The sequence below is a fragment of the Myotis yumanensis genome, unplaced genomic scaffold (assembly GCF_028538775.1).
Source record: "Myotis yumanensis isolate MYYU_CA2020_CCGP unplaced genomic scaffold, mMyoYum1.0.hap1 SCAF_17, whole genome shotgun sequence".
NCBI classification, from domain to species: domain Eukaryota; kingdom Metazoa; phylum Chordata; class Mammalia; order Chiroptera; family Vespertilionidae; genus Myotis; species Myotis yumanensis.
In genome coordinates, this window is record NW_027223768.1 from 42843205 (window position 1) to 42864718 (window position 21514).

A 21514-nucleotide genomic window follows, 5' to 3' on the forward strand; every position below is an offset into this window, starting at 1 on the left:
AAGGCAAGAAGAGAGAGAGATAATTTGAACCAGGCAGCGGTCACAGAGACAATGCGCAGTCGGTGCGGCCTGCAGGGCATGGAGCGCCAGGCACACACCCGGACATCAGCGGCCCAGCATGAAGCCAGCCAACAAGAGAACAACAAAGGTAGGAAAAAGGGCCCTGCCAGCATTACAAAGTCACAAAAGACTGACACACTCACCCTCCTTTCTTTCTTTTTCTTCCTTTTTCTTTCTTTCTCCCTTCCTTCCTTCCTTCCTTCCTTCCTTCCTTCCTTCCTTCCCTCCCTCCCTCCCTCCCTCCCTCCCTCCCTCCCTTCCTTCCACTACCCTTATTGTTTAAAAGCATAAGAAGCACATAATGAAAATTTTTCTCTTTGGCCATTTTTAAACCAGGAATTTACACTGACCCAAGTGTTCCTGACTGAGCAGGACTCCATCAGCAGACACGGGCAGCGGCGAGGTGGCCCAGGGCAGGGTTCACTCTGGGTTCCTGAGTGGCTTGGCCGGCTGATGGGCCAGACTGATGTTTCTTTACTTGAAATAAACATTAAGTCAACACCTCTACCAGCAAACTCACCCTGAAGAGGCTCGGCTCACTCCCTGATGTGCTGGCCAAGGAAAAATAAGCACAAAATCCTCAATGCAGGTTGACTAGGAAATTCATTCTCATCGTCTGTGTCTGTTGCATCGGACACAGTACTTGAAGCTTTCCTTGCAATATTGTCAGCTGTAAATTTGGAAAGCAGTAAGAATGCTAGCCAACAATATGCTAAAAAGACAGTCCTTGGTTCTGCACTTTCTCTTCTGCCATGTCCCCAACACCTCATGCCCTATGCGCACGCTCACAGCGCTCTCGCAGCACAAAGCGGGAGACGCGTCTTGCATACCAAGAACCTATACTAGTAACGGATGTCAGGCTAACAGACCAACAGACAATTCACAGAAATGCTGAAAACCACAAAGGGGCCAGCAGCACATTGCGATGCTCGTAGTTCAGACAGTAAGTACACGGACTGGTTGAGAGCCTCTGGGGGTCAGAGGGAAGCTCCCTGGCACCGCCCCGCACCTGCGCCAGGAGTCCACTGGGCACAGGACAAGCCAGCCTCTCCCTCAGTTCGCTGAGTCACACCCACCCTAACCACTCTCTTCCTGGGAAGCGTTTCTAGACTCCTCTCCACCTGGCTCACCCCCAAGCCTATCCTTGATCGGCTGCTACAATTCCATGACGGCACACTAAGGTTACATCATGTGTCTAACAACTGTGACATATTGCTGATCTGTGGTTAAAGTTCTAATAGTCATTACCTTTTCATGTCTAAAATGTTTCATAATAAATATTTTAAAAGTCCTAACATTACTAAAAAACTGTGAACATTTTCTGTTGCTGGTTCCATTTGGAAGTATTACAGGGAAACATTCAAACTCATAAATGAAAGAAAATTTGAAGGGATCATTATTTTTTTAATCTTTCATCATGTTTACCCTCCACAGTCTCTTGTGAAAAGAACATTCTTTTTTTTTCCATTGGTTGTACAAATTTTTAATTAAAGTAACAAGGAACAGCCATGGCCGGTGTACTCAATGGTTAGAGCATCAGCCCACACACCAAAGGGTCTTGGGTTCAATTCCCAGTTAAGGGCACATACCTAAGCTGTGGGTTAGCATCCAGCCCCTGACTGGGGTGCATGTGGAAGGCAATCAGTCGATGTGTCTCTCTCACATCGATATTTTTTTTTCTCTCTCTCTCCCCCACCCTCCCTCACTTCCACTCTCTCTGAAAAAAACAATAGAAAAAATATTCTCAGGTGAGTATTAACAAAAAATATATATAAATATATATATTCAGGAGAGAAACCAAGATGGCGGCATAGGTAAACACTGGAAATTGCTGCCTCCCACAACAAATTCAAAAATACAACTAAAAGACAAAACGGACATCACCCAGAACCACAGGAAGGCTGGCTGAGTGGAAATTCTACAACTAGAAGGAAAGAGAAAAGCACACTGAGACTCAGAGGAGCTGCGGAAGTGCAGAGGTACGGAGGCGCACGCGGCAAGGGCTGGCAACTGAGGACGCGGCTGTCTTTTTTAATCGGGAGGGAGTCACAAGCCCCCGACTGCTCTGAACTCCAGTTCCGGGTGAGTCTCTGGGGACCCAGACTTATACGGGGGGGAAAAACTGGACTGTCTGGCAGTGGGCAGAACTCGGATGGCGGCTTTCTCTCAAAGGTGCCTGCTGCGATTACCGGGACACTGAGACGCAGGGCTGAGGATCAGGCATAGCTGCTTGCTCTGCCCTGTTGATTCCCTGAGACCCCGCCCCACCCAAGCAGCGGCAGAGGCTTTTGCATATGAATGCCCTGGCCCTTTGCAATCTGAAAATTACCTAACAAACTGCAGCTGGGCCAGACAGACCCAGAACTTCCAAGAGAAGGCCCAAGGCCCCACAGCAGCTTGCACTGCTTCACAGCTGGGCCTCATTTGGGCACCTCCAAACCCCAAACAAGGAAGGGGAATCTGCAGATCTCCTCGTAGCTCCTGCTGGGTAGCCTCAGGCAGAGGCTAAATCAGCACCTCCTTAGATCCAAGAGCCAGTGTACCCAGTGGTCAGAGTGGGACCATCCAATTACAACTCCTCAGATCCATAAGGGACACACTCAGGGGGCAGACTCAGTGAGCACCAAAGCCCCACTGAAGCAAGTCTTGCCTCATAAGGGTGTCTTCAGCACAGAAGTTCTCCCACCATAGACACAGCTAATTCTCACAGCCAATTGGCCTGGAGGTCAATTCCTCCCAGTGATACCAACAACAATCAAGGCTTAACTACAAGAAGACTGTGCACAAAGTCCACAAAGGGGTGCACCAAGAGTGTCCACCTCAGGTAATTGGGGAGGCTGAGCCACTGGGCCCTATAGGACACCTAGCACACAAAGCCACTCTACCAACACAGGGAAGCATAAAAAATGCAGAGACAAAGAAACAGGTCACAAATGACAGAAATGGAGGAAAGCAAACGACTGGATATAGAGTTCAAAACCACACTTTTAAGGTTTTTCAAGAACTTTCTAGAAACCACTGATAAATTTAGTAAGACCCTCAAAAAGACTGGTGAGACCGCTGATAAATGTAGTGAGACCCTCAAGAAATCTAGTGAGACCCTCGAGGTTATGAAAAAGGACCAACTAGAAATTAAACATACACTGACTGAAATAAAGGATATTATGCAGAGTTCCAACAGCAGACTAGAGGATCGAAAGAATCAAGTCAAAGATTTGAAATACGAAGAAGCAAAAAACACCCAACTGGAAAAGCAAAATGAAAAAAGAATCTAAAAGTACGAAGATAGTGTAAGGAGCCTCTGGGACAGCTTCAAGTGTACCAACATCCGAATTATAGGGGTGCCAGAAGAAGAGAGAGAGAGCAAGATATTGAAAACCTATTTGAAGAAATAATGACAGAAAACTTCCCCTACCTGGTGAAAGAAATAGACTTACAAGTCCAGGAAGCGCAGAGAACCCCAAACAAAAGGAATCCAAAGAGGACCACACCAAGACACATCATAATTAAAATGCCAAGAGCAAAAGACAAAGAGAGAATCCTAAAAGCAGCAAGAGAAAGACAGTCAGTTACCTACAAGGGATACCCATACAACTGTCAGCTGATTTCTCAACAGAAACTTTGCAGGCCAGAAGGGAGTGGCAAGAAATATTCAAAGTGATGAATGCCAAGAACCTACAACCAAGATTACTTTATCCAGCAAAGCTATCATTCAGAAGTGAAGGTCAGATAAAGAGCTTCACAGATAAGAAAAAGCTAAAGGAGTTCATCACCAAACCAGTATTATATGAAATGCTGAAAGGTATCCTTTAAAAAGAGGAAGAAGAAGAAAAAGGTAAAGATACAAATTATGAATAACAAATACACATCTATCAACAAGTGAATCTAAAAATCAAGTGAATAAATAATCTGATTAACAGAATGAACTGGTGATTATAATAGAATCAGGGGCATAGAAAGGGAGTGGACTGACTATTCTTGGGGGGGAAAGGGGTGTGGGGGATGCAGGAAGATTCTGGACAAAAATTGTGCACCTATGGATGAGGATAGTGAGGGGGGGGGGGTGAGGGCGGAGGGGGGGGTCGGAACCGGGTGGAGGGGAGCTTTGGGGGGAAAAGAGGAACAACTGTAATAATCTGAACAATAAAGACTTAATTTAAAAAAATAAAATATATATATATATTCACAGATATGTATTTATATATATATGTATGTATGCATGACATATTTTTATTTTTGTTATTGCTTATTTACTTATTGTAGAAATTTTCAAACACTCAAAGAGAAAGATTATACATCCAACTTATCGCATTTGCCCGTCTTCTCTCCTCCCGCCTGTGCCCCTCCCCGCACTTACCCCTTCCATCTCCCCCTGAAGCGCACACTCGTGCTGCTGCCTGCTGTGCCAGAGCACCATGCTCTCACTCTCCCAGTTCACAACATAAACTAAAAGAGTCAAGTCTAGTTCGTTCCACCTACGTCTGCTCCAGACACTCATGCTCCTCCCTGCGCCTTGGCACGCTCACCACAGTGCCCGACAAAGGACGGGAACTGCTGGAGGGCCTCCACTCCCCACCTCCACTACACTCTGACTGAGGTTACTGCTGGTGTTTATGCAATAGTGGAGCAATTTCACACCTACATGGGCTACTGACATTGTCTGATAAACAACCCTACAAAATTCACAGGATTTTAAATACCTTTGCAACTCCTAAGAAAGGTGAAGTAGCAATATTAACAACCATTGATACCCACCTTTTTTTTAATAGTTTATTGAGTTTTAGAGAGAGGAAGGGAGAGGGAGAGAGAGAGAGAGAAACATCGATGTGAGAGCAAACATTGATCGGCTGCCTCCTGCACATCCCCTACAGGGAATCAATCCTGCAACCCGGACATGTGCCCTGACCGGGAATCAAACTGGCAACCTTTTGGTGCACAAGATGATGCTCAACCAACTGAGCCACACCTGCCAGGGCAATACCCACTTTTATTTGAGAGAAAACATGGGATTTCCTTTCCCAATCACAATTTTAGAGAATCTACTGTTAGCCTGATCATTTGACTTTAACTTTCATTAAGCTTTGGCCATGATGTTCAACTACTGTTTAATATATGACATGAGGTATTTTATTCACTTTTAAAGAAGGCAAGAATTAGCCAGTAAGTGCTATAACTGGTTTCAGGGAGTGGTGGATTTTAGGACACTTTCTGTGATTTATAAAACATAAAAAATTTCTACAACATGCTAGGAAATTTGAAGGTTTGTAAAGATGGGAAACTATCAAGTAATCATGAAGAGACAGAATCCCCAGAGTAGCAAGCCATTTATATGCAGAGCTAAAAACCCTTCTATAAGTCAAGAGCAATGCTAAATATACTGACTAAGAACTAGTCTACAGACTAGATTCTGATTTGCCAAACACACTTCTATCAGGAACTATCAGAGACTGTGTCAATACTAGAGGGCTCAGGAGGCAGAGGAGGAAGGCACACGCACTTCTTATCAGACTCCGCAGACTTGATGAAACCTTCCTGTAGATTCTCACACCACAAACCCCGCCCTAACTTTCCATTAAAGATTGGAGGTGCAATTTCAGCACACTGACACACTGAAACAAACTTTAAAAAACAAAAACAAAAATGTGCTTTGTCCTTGTTTTTAAATCAGGCATTAAAAAAAGCACGAAGTGTCAAAACTTACATCTGAACCCACACTTCTCACAGTACTCTGCAGGGCAGGTTTAGCCACAGAAAGTTTTCCATTTATTGGGCTACTGGCCACAGGGGTTGGTACCACACTGACCACGTGATTAGGGAGCGGTGCGGCTCCCCCACTGACCGCCAGGACGGGCTGGGGAGAGGGCAGGACCCCGGACGCCTGCAGCTGTACCAGGGCAGGTTGAGACAGCACCACGGTCTGACCTGGTGGAGAGAAAAGACAGGGGTCAGAGGGCATAGCACTTTGTGGCAGGAAGAGCTGTTCAGCACAGAGATCTGATCTGCAGGTAGAGTGATAGGTGAGCTCACACTGAGGAATGTGAAACCACCCATCGAGCACAGGCAGCAGCAGCACACACGTGTGCCTTCCCTTGTCCTGTTTTAATGAGCCCAACTAGATTCCTTCCCTTTCAGGTTCCCATTAACAGTATAATCCCATGTATTTTTCCTCAACTACATACATATCAAGTTTGCTAAGTTATACACAGATTTCCCTAAGTACTAACCCCTGAAATGTATTAGTGCTAAAAGGATTTTTCATATTATAAATTTTAAAAAAAACTTTTATACTGACACACACAGACCATATTTCAAATGTATGAGTTTTAGAAATACAACCACCAAAAACTATATATATAATAAACAGAGATTCATTAATTCAATGCTTGGATAAACACAGGGCTACAAATATCAAAAATGTTAAAACCATTTGAGATGAATTCTTAGCCAACAAGCACAGGAAATATAAATCTGTAATTTAAAATAGTCTGTAGATGGAGGTGTGGTGGAGGGGGTCCATGGGGGAACCGGGGGACTTCTGTAACACTTTCAACAATAAAGATAAATTTTTAAAAATAAAAAAAAAATAAAAAGTGAAATAGATTTTCATCTTGAAAGATGTTTGCTGGTTTCCATTGTCCAAGAGCTGCATTTAATACCAGATAAGACTCATCATGATCCCGTTTTCTCAAGCTTCCGACCAGAGGAGCTGGTTGCTGAGAATATGGCAGGGATGGTTTCCCCAGGATTTTTACAAATGTATCTCATTTTTAAATATTGGATTAAGCATTCTCCTACTGGGAATTTCTATGAAAGCTTTCTTATCGAGTTATATACCTTTTTCTCTTGCAATGATAATGGCTGTTTCTGGAGTTGTTTTGCTGTTATTGTTGTAATGTTCATTTTCTATGAAGCTTGCCAAAACTCAGGAGATTGACCTTTCACCTTAGAATTATCAAACCTTAGAAACACTCAGGGACGCAGAAATATCGATTGTGAAATGGAAGCATGGGCAGCAGGCACTAGACTATAACTTCTATTAAACAAACCCAAATATCTTTCGGCTTTTGGACGCCTGTACGCATTGTTTTAAATAAACTCTGGCTTATAATAAATAAATAAATAGATAGATAGATAGATAGATAGATAGTGAAATAGTCTGTAGATCACTTCCTTTCCCCTACAAATCTTTTCTTTATCTTCACAGTTAGCATTATCTTAACTAGTTAACTGCCACGATATTTTGAATTGAGTTCAAAAAGGTCCACCACTTGTGTCTATAGATGCTTATGGCGTACAAATGGTTAAAACGATGCTAATCTGAGCAGAATCAGTATCAACAGCCTAAAGAGGACTTGAAGCACCTAACATGGCTCCTACAGCTTCCCTGGCTGCTGGCGTTTCTTTCCGAGCTGGCCCATTTATCAGGTGCTCAGGCCTCGCCTAACAGCCGCAGCTGCTGGCGCCCACCTAGCAAAATAAAGGCCCTGCAGCAACCGGCAACCAAAATGTCAGGTGCATGCCTAACTGCCTTTAAGGGGAAGCGTTACCCTGTCACACAGTGTAACAGGAGCCTGCAAAAGTCAGCGCCACGTTTCCAAGGAGGAAAACTAAAAATCTGCACCATGCTTCAGAACACCTGGTTGTGAAGAACATCTGTCTTTGCTTAAAGAAAGAAAATCACTTCTATACAAAGTATAGTTTCAGACGGCCTCAGAAAGCATGCTAAAAGTAGCAGGATTTAATAGCATTTTGTCCCAGATAAATTAGTAAAACACATCTAAGAATAATTTCTAACATTTGTAATATGTACAATTTACTTAAGCATAAATGATCACTAAAGATTTTTATCTTATTTTCCCCTGGAATAACTTCTTTTATGAAATAAAAACATAAAACGAGGAAATGACTCATAAGCTGACATAAATACAATTAGGCCAAATACGAAAATAAGGATAATTAATAAATAAAATAGCATATGACCAAGTGTTAGGCCTTTTAATAACACTTCCTAAGAAATTAGTCAAGCTGGCAGGATGAAGAGTCATGCTCATCACAAGGCAGCCTCACACGGGCCCCGCCCGGAACCCAGCCGCCCTCGCCTCCCATCACAGACACCACATCCCCCACAGTACGTCCCCATGGTCGTGACTGTCCTTTCCATTTCTTTGGATTGGCAAATGCGTGATGAGGAAAGACTATTAAGAACTTAGTAGCGAGTTTAAATGGATCTCAGCTCATTAACCGGAAGGGCAGCCACAAACCTGAAGCCAGCAGCACGAAGACTCAGAAGACAAAGCGCCGCCTGCATCCTAGCGCAGGCTGAGCACGCGGTGGCCGCCTCGACTTCGCTCCCCCGGCCGCCCCAGGGTCCCGGTCTACAGGGGAGACCACGGACTCTCACCAGTCCTTCCACAAGGCATGTCAGGAGCACATGCTAAGTCTTCTCGGTTTAAAACTTACACTGAAAAGACCCCAAAAACTCAGGGCGTGGTCACCATGGAGAACAGAGTCCTTTCAGACAGGCCCTCCTTCGGCTCACTCACAGGTGTAGGGCTATGTCCTATTTCTCTAAACCAGCGGTTCTCAACCTGTGGGTCGCGACCCCTTTGGGGGTTGAACGACCCTTTCACAGGGGTCGCCTAAGACCATTGGAAAACACATATATAATTACATACTGTTTTTGTGATTAATCACTATGCTTTAATTACGTTCAATTTGTAACAATGAAATTGGGGGTCACCACAACATGAGGAACTATATTAAAGGGTCGCGGCAGTAGGAAGGTTGAGAACCACTGCTCTAAACGAATGCAGAAAAGCAGCCCACACGTGGATGTCACTGTGGAACTATCGCCGTCTCCTTGCTGACAGCTGCAGCCAGGGGCCAGGCCAGGCAGCCCCTCCAGGTCTGGGGCCACATGGCTCCGAGTCCTGCCAGCCTCACTGCCTCCTTTTCTCCACAGTGCACATCAGGCCCTTTAACCTTTGAGGGTGCCCAGCTACCCTCAAATCAGCCAGCATCTAAGTCAAGGATCAAGACAGAATGGGGAGAAACAACTACATTTCTATACATTGGGTTCGAGAAAACACTAAAAACTCTCATGGTAGCTCACTAGTCACAGACATGCTCACCAGACCCACACTGCTGTTTGGGGCCCTAAAGAGTTAGCAGCTGAAGTTAGTCACCACTGTTCCTAAGGCGGGGCGTACCCCAGGCTGGTCATCCCCTTTGGCAGCTCAACCTCCCCTCAGGTGTTACATGCAAGTCCCCGCGATGGGACGCCGCTAGGAGTGACTGCACGGTGGCAGTTCTTCCTTTCCAACTGTCTGCAAAGATTTCAAACGATGTAGGGAACATTCACCACAAGCCTAGCATCGCCATGTGACTCTGGGTAAACGCTCTGCCCTGACTTTCCAGCTGTACGGGGAGAGGACAACAGCACTCTCCTCAGAGGGGATAGAACAGTGATGGCGAACCTATGACACGCGTGTCAGAAGTGACACGCGAACTCATTTTTTTGGTTGATTTTTCTTTGTTAAATGGCATTTAAATTTTTGATATTTAAATATCAAAAATATAAGTCTTTGTTTTACTATGGTTGCAAATATCAAAAAATTTCTATATGTGACACGGCACCAGAGTTAAGTTAGGGTTTTTCAAAATGCTGACACGCCGAGCTCTAAAGGTTCGCCATCACTGGGATAGAAGGAGTCAATAAGCGAACACACTTAAGCACTCAGATCAGTGTCTGGCACAGACTGGAAACCTACACGTCAGCCATTATTTTTATGAACATCCACCTAGAGAAGAGCTTCCACAGGGCACTGCATGTATCATCATCCACTAGTTCTCACAGTTGCTGTTATTTGATTGTTTACATAAACTTGCTAACTCCCACCTCCTGAGCGCAGTGGCCACAGCTCAGCATCCTCCTAGAGGCAATACAGTGCCTTGATGAAGGCTCGGACTCTGAGCCAGCCACCAAGCTCCAGGCTGATTCTGCCTGTCACCAGCAGAGTGACCTGAGCAAGTACCCACCTCTACCCCCATCCCAATGGTCTGCACAATCTTCTACCGAGAAAGCCCATGACGGGACACCGTCCTCTCTGTTCCTGTTTCCTTCCACATCGTCCAATTCCCAAGCTCTGGGATTCCACCCCTCTCGCCATGTCCAAGGAAAATCCAGGTCTCCGGCACCTCTCACCCGCACAGCTCACACAACCTTAATGGACGCAGAGGACTTAGGTGTGGAAGTGGCAAAAGCTGTTCAAGGCAGACAGAATGGTATGAGCCAAGAAACTGGGAAAAACAATTTAGGGACAATGGCCAGATGGGTTGGGTAGAAGAGGGTTGGTAGAAGAGGAGGCTGCTATAATACAAAAAGCGAAAATTAAACGGGGCCAAACCAGGATGGGCCTTACATGCCAGACTGGAGAATCCCAACTTGATCCTCCAAGAATTCCTTCCTGTGTCCAATGGTAAGATGTTGATCACGGAAGCTCACATCATCACCGTGAAATGCTTCTCCTGTATCCCCTCTTCCTCCCTCCCCATTCCCGAATAAATGGGAGGCAGACACTGCAATCTGTGCATCACAATGACGCCTCTCTGGACCCACTGGGAGAGCAGACAAGGGCCCGATCAGCACATGCCCCCAAAACAAGCACCACCTGCAGAACCTGGGAAAGCTCTGGAGTTCTAGGGATGCAGGACTCCAGTTTCTGCCACTGAAACACAGCTCGGAAAAGAACAATGTCTTCTTGCTACAGGTAAGACCTCCTACCTTTAAACAGCCAATGGTCTACGAAGAACAAGCCCTTAGTCTAGCCCTTGCTTTATACACTAACCCTGGTCATGTTAGACTTTTACTTTTTATATGTGCTCTAACTGTTTATGGGACTACAATGAGGTTCTTCACAAGTTTAAATTCTTAGTTTTGGGACGACAGTCCTTTGGAGGCCCTGAGGAAGGTCTGGAGACTGCAGTATCCCTATGAAGGTCCACATATGGACATACACTAAATCTTGCACTTTATGCCACAGAGCTCACAAACGCTTACCGTCATTCAGATCACAAGAATGCCTATCCCACAGGAATGCCACTTCCCACATGAAGAGGCAGCAGTTTGGACCCTGCACCGACAGGGCAGGCACTTCCGGTTTGCTTGTGCCCCTCCAGCCTCTCACCTAGCTCTGCTTTATATAGATGTCATACTGTCTACGACCGAGGAACAGAACAGAGAATCAAATTTCTGACCTCGCGCTCATTAAAACCAGAGTCCAAAGAAATGAGCTAACAAGCAATCGCTGGAAATGCAGCCATAAAAGCAAATGCAACATTGTCTTTATTGACAACCTGTACCCCACTGACACCTCGTCCTCCTGGGATTCCACAGCTAAACCCAGGAAAGGCCCTGCATAGGTGTCCCGGACTCGTGTGGACACATATCAGCATGAGGGTGATGATGAGTCACCTGCCAGAGCGACAGGAAGGGCCGATGATTCCTAAGGCTCAACAGTACCAAAGCCTCAAACGTCTTTCAATACTGACTTCAGCTCGGTTCTGAGAGAATCCAGTATGTGTGGCCATCTGGTGGGCGAAATGTAGAAACACAGTCTTAACTCCGAAGACAGAGGTCAGGACCCCCAAAGCTGCTCCAGGCCGAGCTCACGCCTCAGAGTAAGAGCCTGATTCTGTTGCCAAAACACACTCACTAGACCTAAAACGCGCCCTGTTGTTTCAATACTGACCTCGCATTAAAACAAAAGTTCACAGACACACAAGTCTAAGGATAAAATGTCACCAAAGAAGTTTCGCAGATTTTGTTCTTCATTACGAGTGGTTCCATAAACCACAAGCCCTTCCTAATGAAAACTGTGAGAAAAGACATAGGGGATATGCTGATCTAGACAGCCGCCTCCCCTGCTGGGACAGGAACCACATGTTAGTCATCGGCAGCACCCTAGAACCAAGGCCAGTTCCCAACACACAGCAGGTGCTGGGAGGTGACAACCTGAATTAAACACCATGTGGCGTGAGCCTTATGGCTGCCAGTTAGTCCCACGCAGCTCGAGCTGCACCTGTACCTTCAGGGGGTGCAGGGTGTATCCTGATAACCGGCTGCTTGGCCACTGGCACCAGCGTGGGCAGCGCCTGAATAACGATGGCTTTTGCAGGAACGCAGGCGTTCGTTTGAGTCTTGGGTGTTGCTGGGAGCAATAAGGGCTTGGGCTGAATTGAAGGTTTGGAATTCATCTGAAGTTTTTTCTTTGGAGTCAGTCCATTTTCTGGAGAAAAAACAAACCACAAATCAATATGAAGACAAACAAATCTCAGAAAACAGGTTCTATTATACACCTTTCTCTACACTCTGACCTCTACAGTCGGTTATCTTGAGCTTATGACCTCTGAGTAACAATCCTAACTAAAGTTTAAGTATAGCTACTCCATACCCTAATGAACTGAAGAAAAGTCCTTAATCTGAGGACTACCTTCCTTATATTGAGGAATAATTGACATTTAACAATATATTTGTTTCAAGTGTACAACATAATGATTCAATATAATATCTGTAGCACCAAGTGATCATTACAGTAAGTCTAGTTAACATCTGCCAACGTACAGGGACAAGTTACATTTCTTGTAATGAGAACTGTTAAAGTCTATCTCCTAGCAACTTCCAAACGTGCAAGACAGGGTCATTAAGCGCAGTCGCCATGCTGTCCATGAGGTCCGGGCTCGCTCATCCCATGGAGAAATGAGGTCCTCTTTCGGACAGCTCAGCTCTGGGTGGAGGGGTGCAGCACTGTGAGATGCTTGTAAAACCCCCGACCATGACCTGCAGGCAACGAGGTCACAGATGTCCCCCCACGGCCCTCACATCCACCCCTAAGCGGAGGTGAGGGGCTGAGACTACTGTAAAGTCTCTTTTGCCTCTAGAGACGGAGACCACCAAGAAGAGGGCTCCTTCCCTGTCCTCTCCCCCTCGGTCCTCAGGACGAACCACACGCTCCCTCCCGCGGTTCCTCTGCGAGTGGGACCTGAGCTCAGGCGAGAGCACGGCAGCCCATCGAGAGGGAATAATACCGGGTTTGCTCCTGGGACCCGGGAGGGGCTTGTCTTCTTTCGGTGGCTCAGCTGAGCAATGACGATTGGCACTTTCTCCATAGAGGGAGAGGGGAGACATCTGGGAGGCAGAAGACAAATCCAGCTCCTCCTGTAGCGAAATCAAACACAAATCACACAGAAGAACACAATCCTTGAGCAGAAATCATTTAGAAAGAGAGGCAAGACCCACACAGAAACAGAAATACTTCAAGACAACTGCTAGGCAAAGGTGTGATGTATCAGAACCTTTCTAGATTAAGTACTAAGACACTACAGATAAAGCAACACTGTCCACCGATACTGCAAGAACAATAACAAAATATAGCTCTCCGTTAGGAACGCTCACAGGGCTAAGAAGAGGGTGTGCAGGTGGGAGACTCTGTGAGAAACAACGCTGGAAGGGAAGTCGGGCCAGGCACGAGGGCCCAGCACATGGGGAATGTGAACTTCACCCTCAGGAGGGTTAGAAGTCACACAAAGGTTTTAGCAAAGGACTGACACAATCAAATGTGTGATTTTGAAAGATTTCTTTGAAGATTCCTCTGTTACGAAGGTTTGGGGAGCAGGGGGCAGAGAGACCAGTTACAATCCTATTGACTTGATGCAGGTGAGATGCTGATGGTCTGGCAGGGCCAAGAAGATGAATCCTGGAGACATGAAGTCCCCGGAATCATCAGGGTTTCATAAATGACGAGATACAGAGCCCGCCAGATATAATGGCCAGAAATATTCATTCGAACTTTTCTTGTTATATTTTCCTTTTCCTCATTCCAAAAAGTACCTAAATCCTTTGGTACTTCCTTTCCTGGCCTCAGAGCTTTTATCTGGATGGAGAGCACAATCATTTTAAAGGAGCTGCCAGACTTCTGTAAAAATCTCAGTCATCTGAAGCCCTGGCCGGGTGGCTCAGTGGGTTGAAGTATTGTCCCCTACACCAAAAGGTCAAGGATTTGATTCCCAGGCAGGGCACATATCCAGGTTTCGAGTTCGATCACTGATCAGAGTGTGTACAGGAGGCAACTGATGGATGTTTCTCTCTCTCTCTCTCTCTTTCTCTCTCTTTCTTTCCCCCCGCCCCTTGCTCTCTCTCTAAAATCAATAAAAACATATCCTCCCCAGGATTAAAGAAAAAAACCTTGGCCATTTCAAAGGCGGGCTAGGCATTGCTAAACTAAGAAGACCATTCATGCCGAAACCAGTTTGGCTCAGTGGATAGAGCGTCGGCCTGCGGACTGAAGGGTCCCGGGTTCGATTCCGGTCAAGGGCACGTACCTGGGTTGCGGGCACATTCCCAGTGGGAGATGTGCAGGAGGCAGCTGATTGATGTTTCTAACTCTCTATCTCTCTCCCTTCCTCTCTGTAAAAAATCAATAAAATATATTTAAAAAAAAAAAAAAAAAAAAAAAGAAGACCATTCATTCCAGGTTCATGGCTGAAGAGTTACAAAAGCAACCATCTTGCCCTGGCCGGTTTGGCTCAGTGGATAGAGCCTCAGCCTGTGGACTGAAGGGTCCCGGGTTCGATTCCAGTCAAGGGCACATGCCTGGTTTGTGGGCTCGATCCCCAATAGGGAGCATGCAGGAGGCAGTGAATCAATGATTCTCTCCCATCGTTGATGTTTCTTTCTCTCCCTCTCCCTTCCTCTTAGAAATCAATAAAAATATATCCTAAATAAAAAAGAGATAATATGCAAACTGACCATCACTCCAACACACATGATGGCCACTCCATGTGATCACAAGATAGCCGGCACAAGATGGCCAGCAGGGGAGGGCAGTTGTGGGTGATCAGGCCAGCAGGAGAGGACAGTTGGGGGGGACCAGGCCTACAGAGGAGGGCAGTTGGGGGGGACCAGGCTGGCAGGGGAGCAGTTAGGCGTCTATCAGGCTGGCAGGGGAGTGGTTAGGGGGTGATCAGGCTGGCAGGCAGAAGCAGTTAGGGACAATCAGGCAGGCAGGCAGGCGAGCAGTTGGGAGCCAGCAGTCCTGGATTGTGAGAGGGATCCCAGATTGGAGAGGGTGCAGGCTGGGCTCAGGGACACACCCTCCCCCATGTGCACCAGGCCTCTAGTTTTTAAATTAAAAAAAATAAAAAATAAAGCAACCATATCACTCTTTTGTGTCTTCAAAGAATATCTGTTCCAACCAGGAGAGAAGGTGGAAGGGGGGAAAGACAGTAAACAATAAATGAAAAATCCTGAATCCTGGGAAAGTGCAATGAATAAATGAACCAGGGTAAAACCAGGGAAACTCAGCTTTTAGGATCCCAGGGCCCTTCGTCAAGACTCAGATTCCTCAGGATCAGAAGAGATGATGAGCACACTTATGAAGTGTTAACTGCCTCCCCTGTCCACCACTGTCCAGGCAGCACTACAGCCAAGAGACTGCTACTCACGGGAACATGCTGAGTTGAAGACCAGGAGTCCACTGACTGCGGAGATGACACTGAGCCGCTGGAGGAGGCCGGAGAAAGCGGCTGAGGTTCTGCCTTAATATCTTTAACTGAAAAACACAAAGTAAAAACTCAATAAAGTCAACAAGAAGGAAGGTAAAGTTTACTCTTAAAATTCAAACCTGGGGAAGCTAAGGCCACCAAAGTTTATTATCGAGTGAAACTCCGAGATGAGAAAGCAGTCCACCTGTACTCGGATGCAAACCCTGCCGCCTCCCCACCTCGCAGTGAGCGTGCTCCCCCTCCGTCTGAACCGAGGTGGGCTCAGGGCTCCTTAAGCAATAGTGTGTGTGAATTCCTGTTCGTGTGCCGGGCACTCCCACTTGAGCCTCTGAAGTCAGGCGACCATGAGATAGCATGTGTGAGGAAGGCAAGCCACAGAGAAAGGACACGAGTAGGCACTCTAGTGGGCAGTCCTCATCTCCAAGACGAGGTCTCCGACAAGTGAGTGAAGAAACCTTAAGAGACTTCTAGCCCTGAGATGTCAAGCTGCCCCGGCCTTCAAATCTTCCCGCTGAGGCCTGCGCACCATGGAGCTGAGACAAGCCCTTCCTGGTGCGCCTGTCCAAACTCCTGACCCCCGGGTTTGAAAGCTGTGGTTTTAAGCCACTACATCTTAGGGTCATTTATTACATAATAATGACCAGAACACTGGCCTTGTGCAGCCCACGTGCTCTGAGGGAAGACAGGCATTGAGCAAGATACACAAATACACAAAATGAAGGGACAGGGAGGTGTGGGGAAGGGAGGACTCCAGTCTACATGGGGACCTGCTGCTTATCTACCCTCTGTCTCCAGCTCCAAGTCCACCTCCTGTGGTCTGTGATGCAAATCACTCATGCAGGCCCAGCTGGCTTCCTTTAGGGCTGTCAGTGGGGACGCCAGAACGGTTCTGACAGGCAGAAGGGGAAAAGGGCTTTTCATCCTTGATCAGCTTCACTGAAGTGACAGCATGCCACAGGCCCCAGCTCCTGCCTGCACACCCGAGCTCCCCTCCCCAGCCAGGGAGTGCCTCTCCTCAGAGTACATAGCCACACACATGGGCCCTACACCAAGTTCCTAAGTTCTGGTAACCTCAAGATTTTTCCTTTGACTCCCTAAGTCTGTCTGGTTCTCAGGTTAATCTCTTACAGAGATACTAGAGGCCTGGTGCATGAAATTCATGCACAGGTAGGGTCCCTAGGCCGGGCCAGCAATCAGGGCTGATCGGGGCCTTCCTTCCCCTGGCTGCCAGCCAGGGTCTTCCTTTATTCTGTGCTGCCCCCTAGTGGTCAGTGCACGTCATAGCAAGCGGTCAAACTCCCAAGGGGACAATTTACATATTAGCCTTTTATTATGTAGGATTATATATGTCAAAATCAATATTTCTGATATGAATTCTTTACTTGTGTATGTGACTGAAACATAACTATGAAATTATGATCTACGTTAATAGCAAGAATTTTATGTATGCACAGCCATACAAGGAGTAGGATATACAGTCCCTGGAATTTTTTAACCCACCAAGGTAGCCCAATATCCCCACCTCATTTTGACTATTACCAAACTACAAAATAAAATGAATCCATTTGAAGTTTTTACCAATGATATACATCATTACCTGTGCAGAACTGGTTGTTGATGTCCCAAATGCCTGTCTCCCACGCCATCAAATCCAAATCAAAATCAAGGTTATCAAAACTGTTTTCCTGTAAGTTTCAAAAGATATTAGCAAAAGATATTAGAAAAATAAAACATATACATCTAGAAATCAAACTATCGCTGCAATTTGCCATAAGTAAAATCACTGCTATCACCAAACTTAGTAAAAATAATTTTCTGTTGATTGGTTCACCTTGAACCCTCACCATGGAGAGACCAGAGAAACCAATGCAGTTACCGAAGCACAGCAGTAACAGCTGGGGAAGACCCCCAGGCCCCATTCTTTTTAGTGGGAACAGACCATTACAAGAGTCACAAAATATGTCTCTGTCATAAGAGAGATTCAGCAAAATAAAATAAGTTTTCCTGTTGCCATTAAGGAAAACGACTCAAAGCCAACGCCTACCTACAACACCATCTCTATACACAGTGAAAGAACACAGACATGCGAAAGACCAGCAGGAATCATAGGGCTCTGCCTGAACCTTCAAATTTACCAAAATAAAGTGGTGATGCAAAAAGGAAGGGCCCACAGGAGGACAGGCCACTTTCTTCTTTTTTGGACTGCCCTGCACTTTTCAAATTTCTAAATTTTTTTAACCCTAGAAGGTAGAACCTAGTTTTTCGGTCAGGGTCACAAACCTCTGAAAGGGACTCTCAGTCTCTTTTCATTCAGATTATAATGTTTCCTTACAGATGAGCACACTCGGGCCATCTGGATCCCCACCCAGACCATATATAGGAATGGGTCTGCCCCCATGATTTCAGAGCCCTCCTGTGAGCTGGAGGCCAAAGTAGTGCCACTGCTATTTACAGGGTCTGGGGCGAGGAGGCAAGAACAGAGTGAAATTAATACACAAACAGTGCAATCAGGTCAAAAGACAGTCAATAGTAACTCAGTGTGACAGACAATAAAATAGCAATTAGAGAGAAAGTAAGCCTCAAGCAAAAAATAAAGATTAACCTAGTAATTATTAACAATCATTTGTTGATTGATTGATTGATTGATTTCAGAGAGGAAGGGAGAGAAACATCAATGATGAGAGAGAATCATTGATCACCTGCCTCCTGCACACCCCCTACTGGGGATCAAGCCCACAAACCTGGGCATGTGCCCTGACCAGGAATCGAACCCAGAACCCTTTAGTCCACAGGCCTATGCTCTATCCACTGAGCCAAAAAGCTAGGGCATCAATCATCCTATATAATAAAAGTATAATATGCAAATCAACCAAATGGCAGAACGACCGGTCGCTATGATGCGCACTGACCACCAGGGGGTAGACGCTCAATGCAGGAGCTGCCCCCTGGCCGTCAGTGCACTCCCACAGGGGGAGTGCTGCTCAGCCAGAAGCCGGGCTCACAGCTGGTAAGCACAGCGGCGTTGGCGAGAGCCTCTTCCGCCTCCACTGCAGGCAGGTGGTAAGGAGTGAGGGGTCCTGGACTGCGAGAGCCCCGGACTGCGAGAGGGATGTCTGACTGCCAGCTTAGGCCCAATCCCTCTAAGATGGTAGGCAGACATCCCCAGGGGTCCCAGACTGTGAAAGGGCGCAGGCCGGGCTGAGGGGCTCCCCCTCCCCCCCAGTGTACAAATCTCGTGCACCAGCCCTCTAGTTTGGGAATAATTTCTAGAATAACATTTCAAAATGTCTCCCATATGGTTTATTTTTACTGAGAATGTAACAGAGGGAGAAGGGAAACTGCTCTCTTATCACACTGCCTATCAGTGAGTAAATACTGTAAAGTTCACATGAGAAGAAAACACTACTTAGGTCATGAAACAACCACTTTTTAAATCAACCTCCTTTGCTTTTTTTCTCTTATTTGAATCCACACATCAAAAAATTAGGCAGCCCTGTACTTGTAGCACCAAAGCTCCCACACTTCCCGAGCCTGCCACCTGAGCAGCGAGGCTGGCCTGAGCCGAGGCAGGGCTCGCTGACATGCAGGCCCTCCCTCAGACTCTCTGTCTCCAGCCAAAAGGCTGTCCTTTCACAGCATAAGGACAGTATCTGGTTGGAAACTTAACAGCACATTTTACATACAGGGTTACATATTGGCACTTATGTCCTCTGGCTCTTTGATGACTTCCCCTGTGAAACCCCACTACCATGTGCAAGAAGATGGCACAGCCTGGCCGGTGTGGCTCAGTGGCTGAGCGTCGAGACACAATTTACAGCTAGAAAGGGCCCTCAGAAGCCATCACTCCAATCCTCCATGTAATACTCGAAAAGCTAAGGAACCGAAGGACTTGTGTGAGGTAGGAATGTGAATTATAAAGTCAGGACCATATTTCTCTGGATCTTTCCAATTTAGTATACTGTTTCTTGATGGTTTTAGGCAGCAGAGGTTGTAAAAGAATATCAGTTGCTTAGGCAACCAGCCAATATTAAGTTAATTTAATCAACAGACCACATTCTAAGTGTCTCACAAAAGTAATATAAACCATTAAAATCCCATGCAGATTATAAAATATATCAAGTGTTTTTACTCTCTTCTTCATAGTAAAACTGCTAAACTACCTATATATACAAAAACCCAGCGACCATTGCAGCGAACGTCCAGGACGGCCAGAACGACGGGTGGCTATGACACGCACTGCAGCAGCCAACCAGCCTGATCCGGGCCGGATCACCCCCCACACCCTGGTCAGGGCGGGGCCAGCCGGCCAACCACCTTGGCTGGCAGAAATTTGGAGTCCAGGGACCTTGGCGGTGCTCAGTCTCGGGCAGCTGTGCGGGCAAAGCTTTCCTTTGGTGGGCGGGAGGCTTGTCCCTCTCCCGGACCGGGCTACAGGTGCAGGCGCAGGCGCAGCCGCTGCCTCCCTGGGATCAGGGCACCCGGGATCAGGGTGCCAGAGTCTGGGATGGGGTGGGGAGGCTTTCCTGGTGGCCACAGCAGTCCCCGTGGGCCACGCACAGCACCCAGGCGTCCGGTCGGAGCAGCGGCAAGAACAGGGGCCGCAGGGTGCAGGGCGCAGCAGCACACAGGAGCCAGGAGGTGCAAGGCCCAACCTGGGCTCTTAACCACCCTGCTGGGCCCAGCAGCATCAGCAGGGGGGCCATGGTGTGCAGCAAAGCACTGGGCCGCCAACCGCCAACCAGAGGGGAAGCGAGCCAGGAGGGCAAGGCCCTGCACCAGCCAGAGCCCCGAGCGGCGTGGGCAAGGCCGGAGCTGGAAACCCTGGCAGAGTGGGCAGGGCTGCAGCCCCACGCCTTTTGGGCCTTGGCCTTGGAATTCTGTGGGCAACCAGTGTACTGCCTACCAGCGCGCCAGTGGTCAGCCCCACTTCAAGAGAGAGGACGTGGTGGAAAGTGGCAAGGCCACAGGAGGGATGGGAAATGTGGCCATCTCCTGGAAACACAGCTGCCATGGTCTTCAGTAACTATGAACAGATAATCTTTGGTCTCCGTTCTACAGAAGAGGAAGCTGAGACTCAAAGAAGGGAGCCTTCCGCAACACCTCACCCACTTCTCAGACCTGATCCTATGCAGCATTGTTTTCATTGAAAGTAGAGGATTCAAAATGTTTTAGATCTTTGCTATTTTAGGCAGGAAAGAATTTAGCACAGGGGACTGGTGCTTGGGAAATCATTGGAAAGCTGGAGGAGTGGGTACTAGGCTGGCCCCCCAGGGAAGACTCCCTGGCCAGTGGGAGGATCTGCCCCTTCAGCCACAACTGAATTCTAGGACACTCTGGCACAGCTGTGACCCAGGGATCAGAAACTGCTGCCCCCGCAAGTGCTCTCCAGCTCCCACAAAATAGGTCACTGGCACTGCCTTTGCCACAACTGCCTGTGCACAGCCTGGATTCTGCTGCAGAAAACCTCCACATCTCTGCAAACATGATCACAGCAGCAAACTGCGGGAAGATGCCTCTGCCCCACTTCTGCCTTCAAAATATTGTGTAAGCCCATCCATTCGGCAGAAACGAATTCATATCCAGACACCTAGCTGCAAAGGAATTTGGGCAATTTCAGACTTTTGTCTAGGAGTGAGATCTTGCCAATGTACCTCATGTGCCTGGTATTGATAAAAATGGGGCCCGGCTGGTGGGGCTCAGTGGTTGAGCATTGATCTATGAACAGGGAGGTCACAATATGATTCCCAGTCAAGTTTCGGGCTCAATCCTCGGGCGGCGGAGGGGGGGGGGGGGGGGAAGGGCGGGGAGGCAGCTGATCAATAATTCTTTCTCATCACTGATGTTTCTATCTATCTCTCCCTCTCCCTTCCTCTAAAATCAATAAATATTTTTT

At 47.1% G+C, this 21514-nt stretch overlaps 1 protein-coding gene across 2 annotated transcripts in view; it reads right to left on the reverse strand.

Moving 5' to 3' along the window:
• ATF6 (activating transcription factor 6) overlaps positions 1 to 21514 on the reverse strand; it is a 138111-nt gene that overhangs the window by 98918 nt on the left and 17679 nt on the right. For both annotated transcript variants that reach the window (XM_070397162.1, XM_070397161.1), the window contains exons 4-8: positions 17219 to 17306; positions 15562 to 15668; positions 13147 to 13276; positions 12147 to 12347; positions 5762 to 5982 (exon numbers count right to left, since the gene is read on the reverse strand). In XM_070397162.1, the coding sequence (XP_070253263.1) occupies positions 5762 to 5982; positions 12147 to 12347; positions 13147 to 13276; positions 15562 to 15668; positions 17219 to 17306 (747 nt within the window). The remainder of the gene's footprint in view (positions 1 to 5761; positions 5983 to 12146; positions 12348 to 13146; positions 13277 to 15561; positions 15669 to 17218; positions 17307 to 21514) is intronic.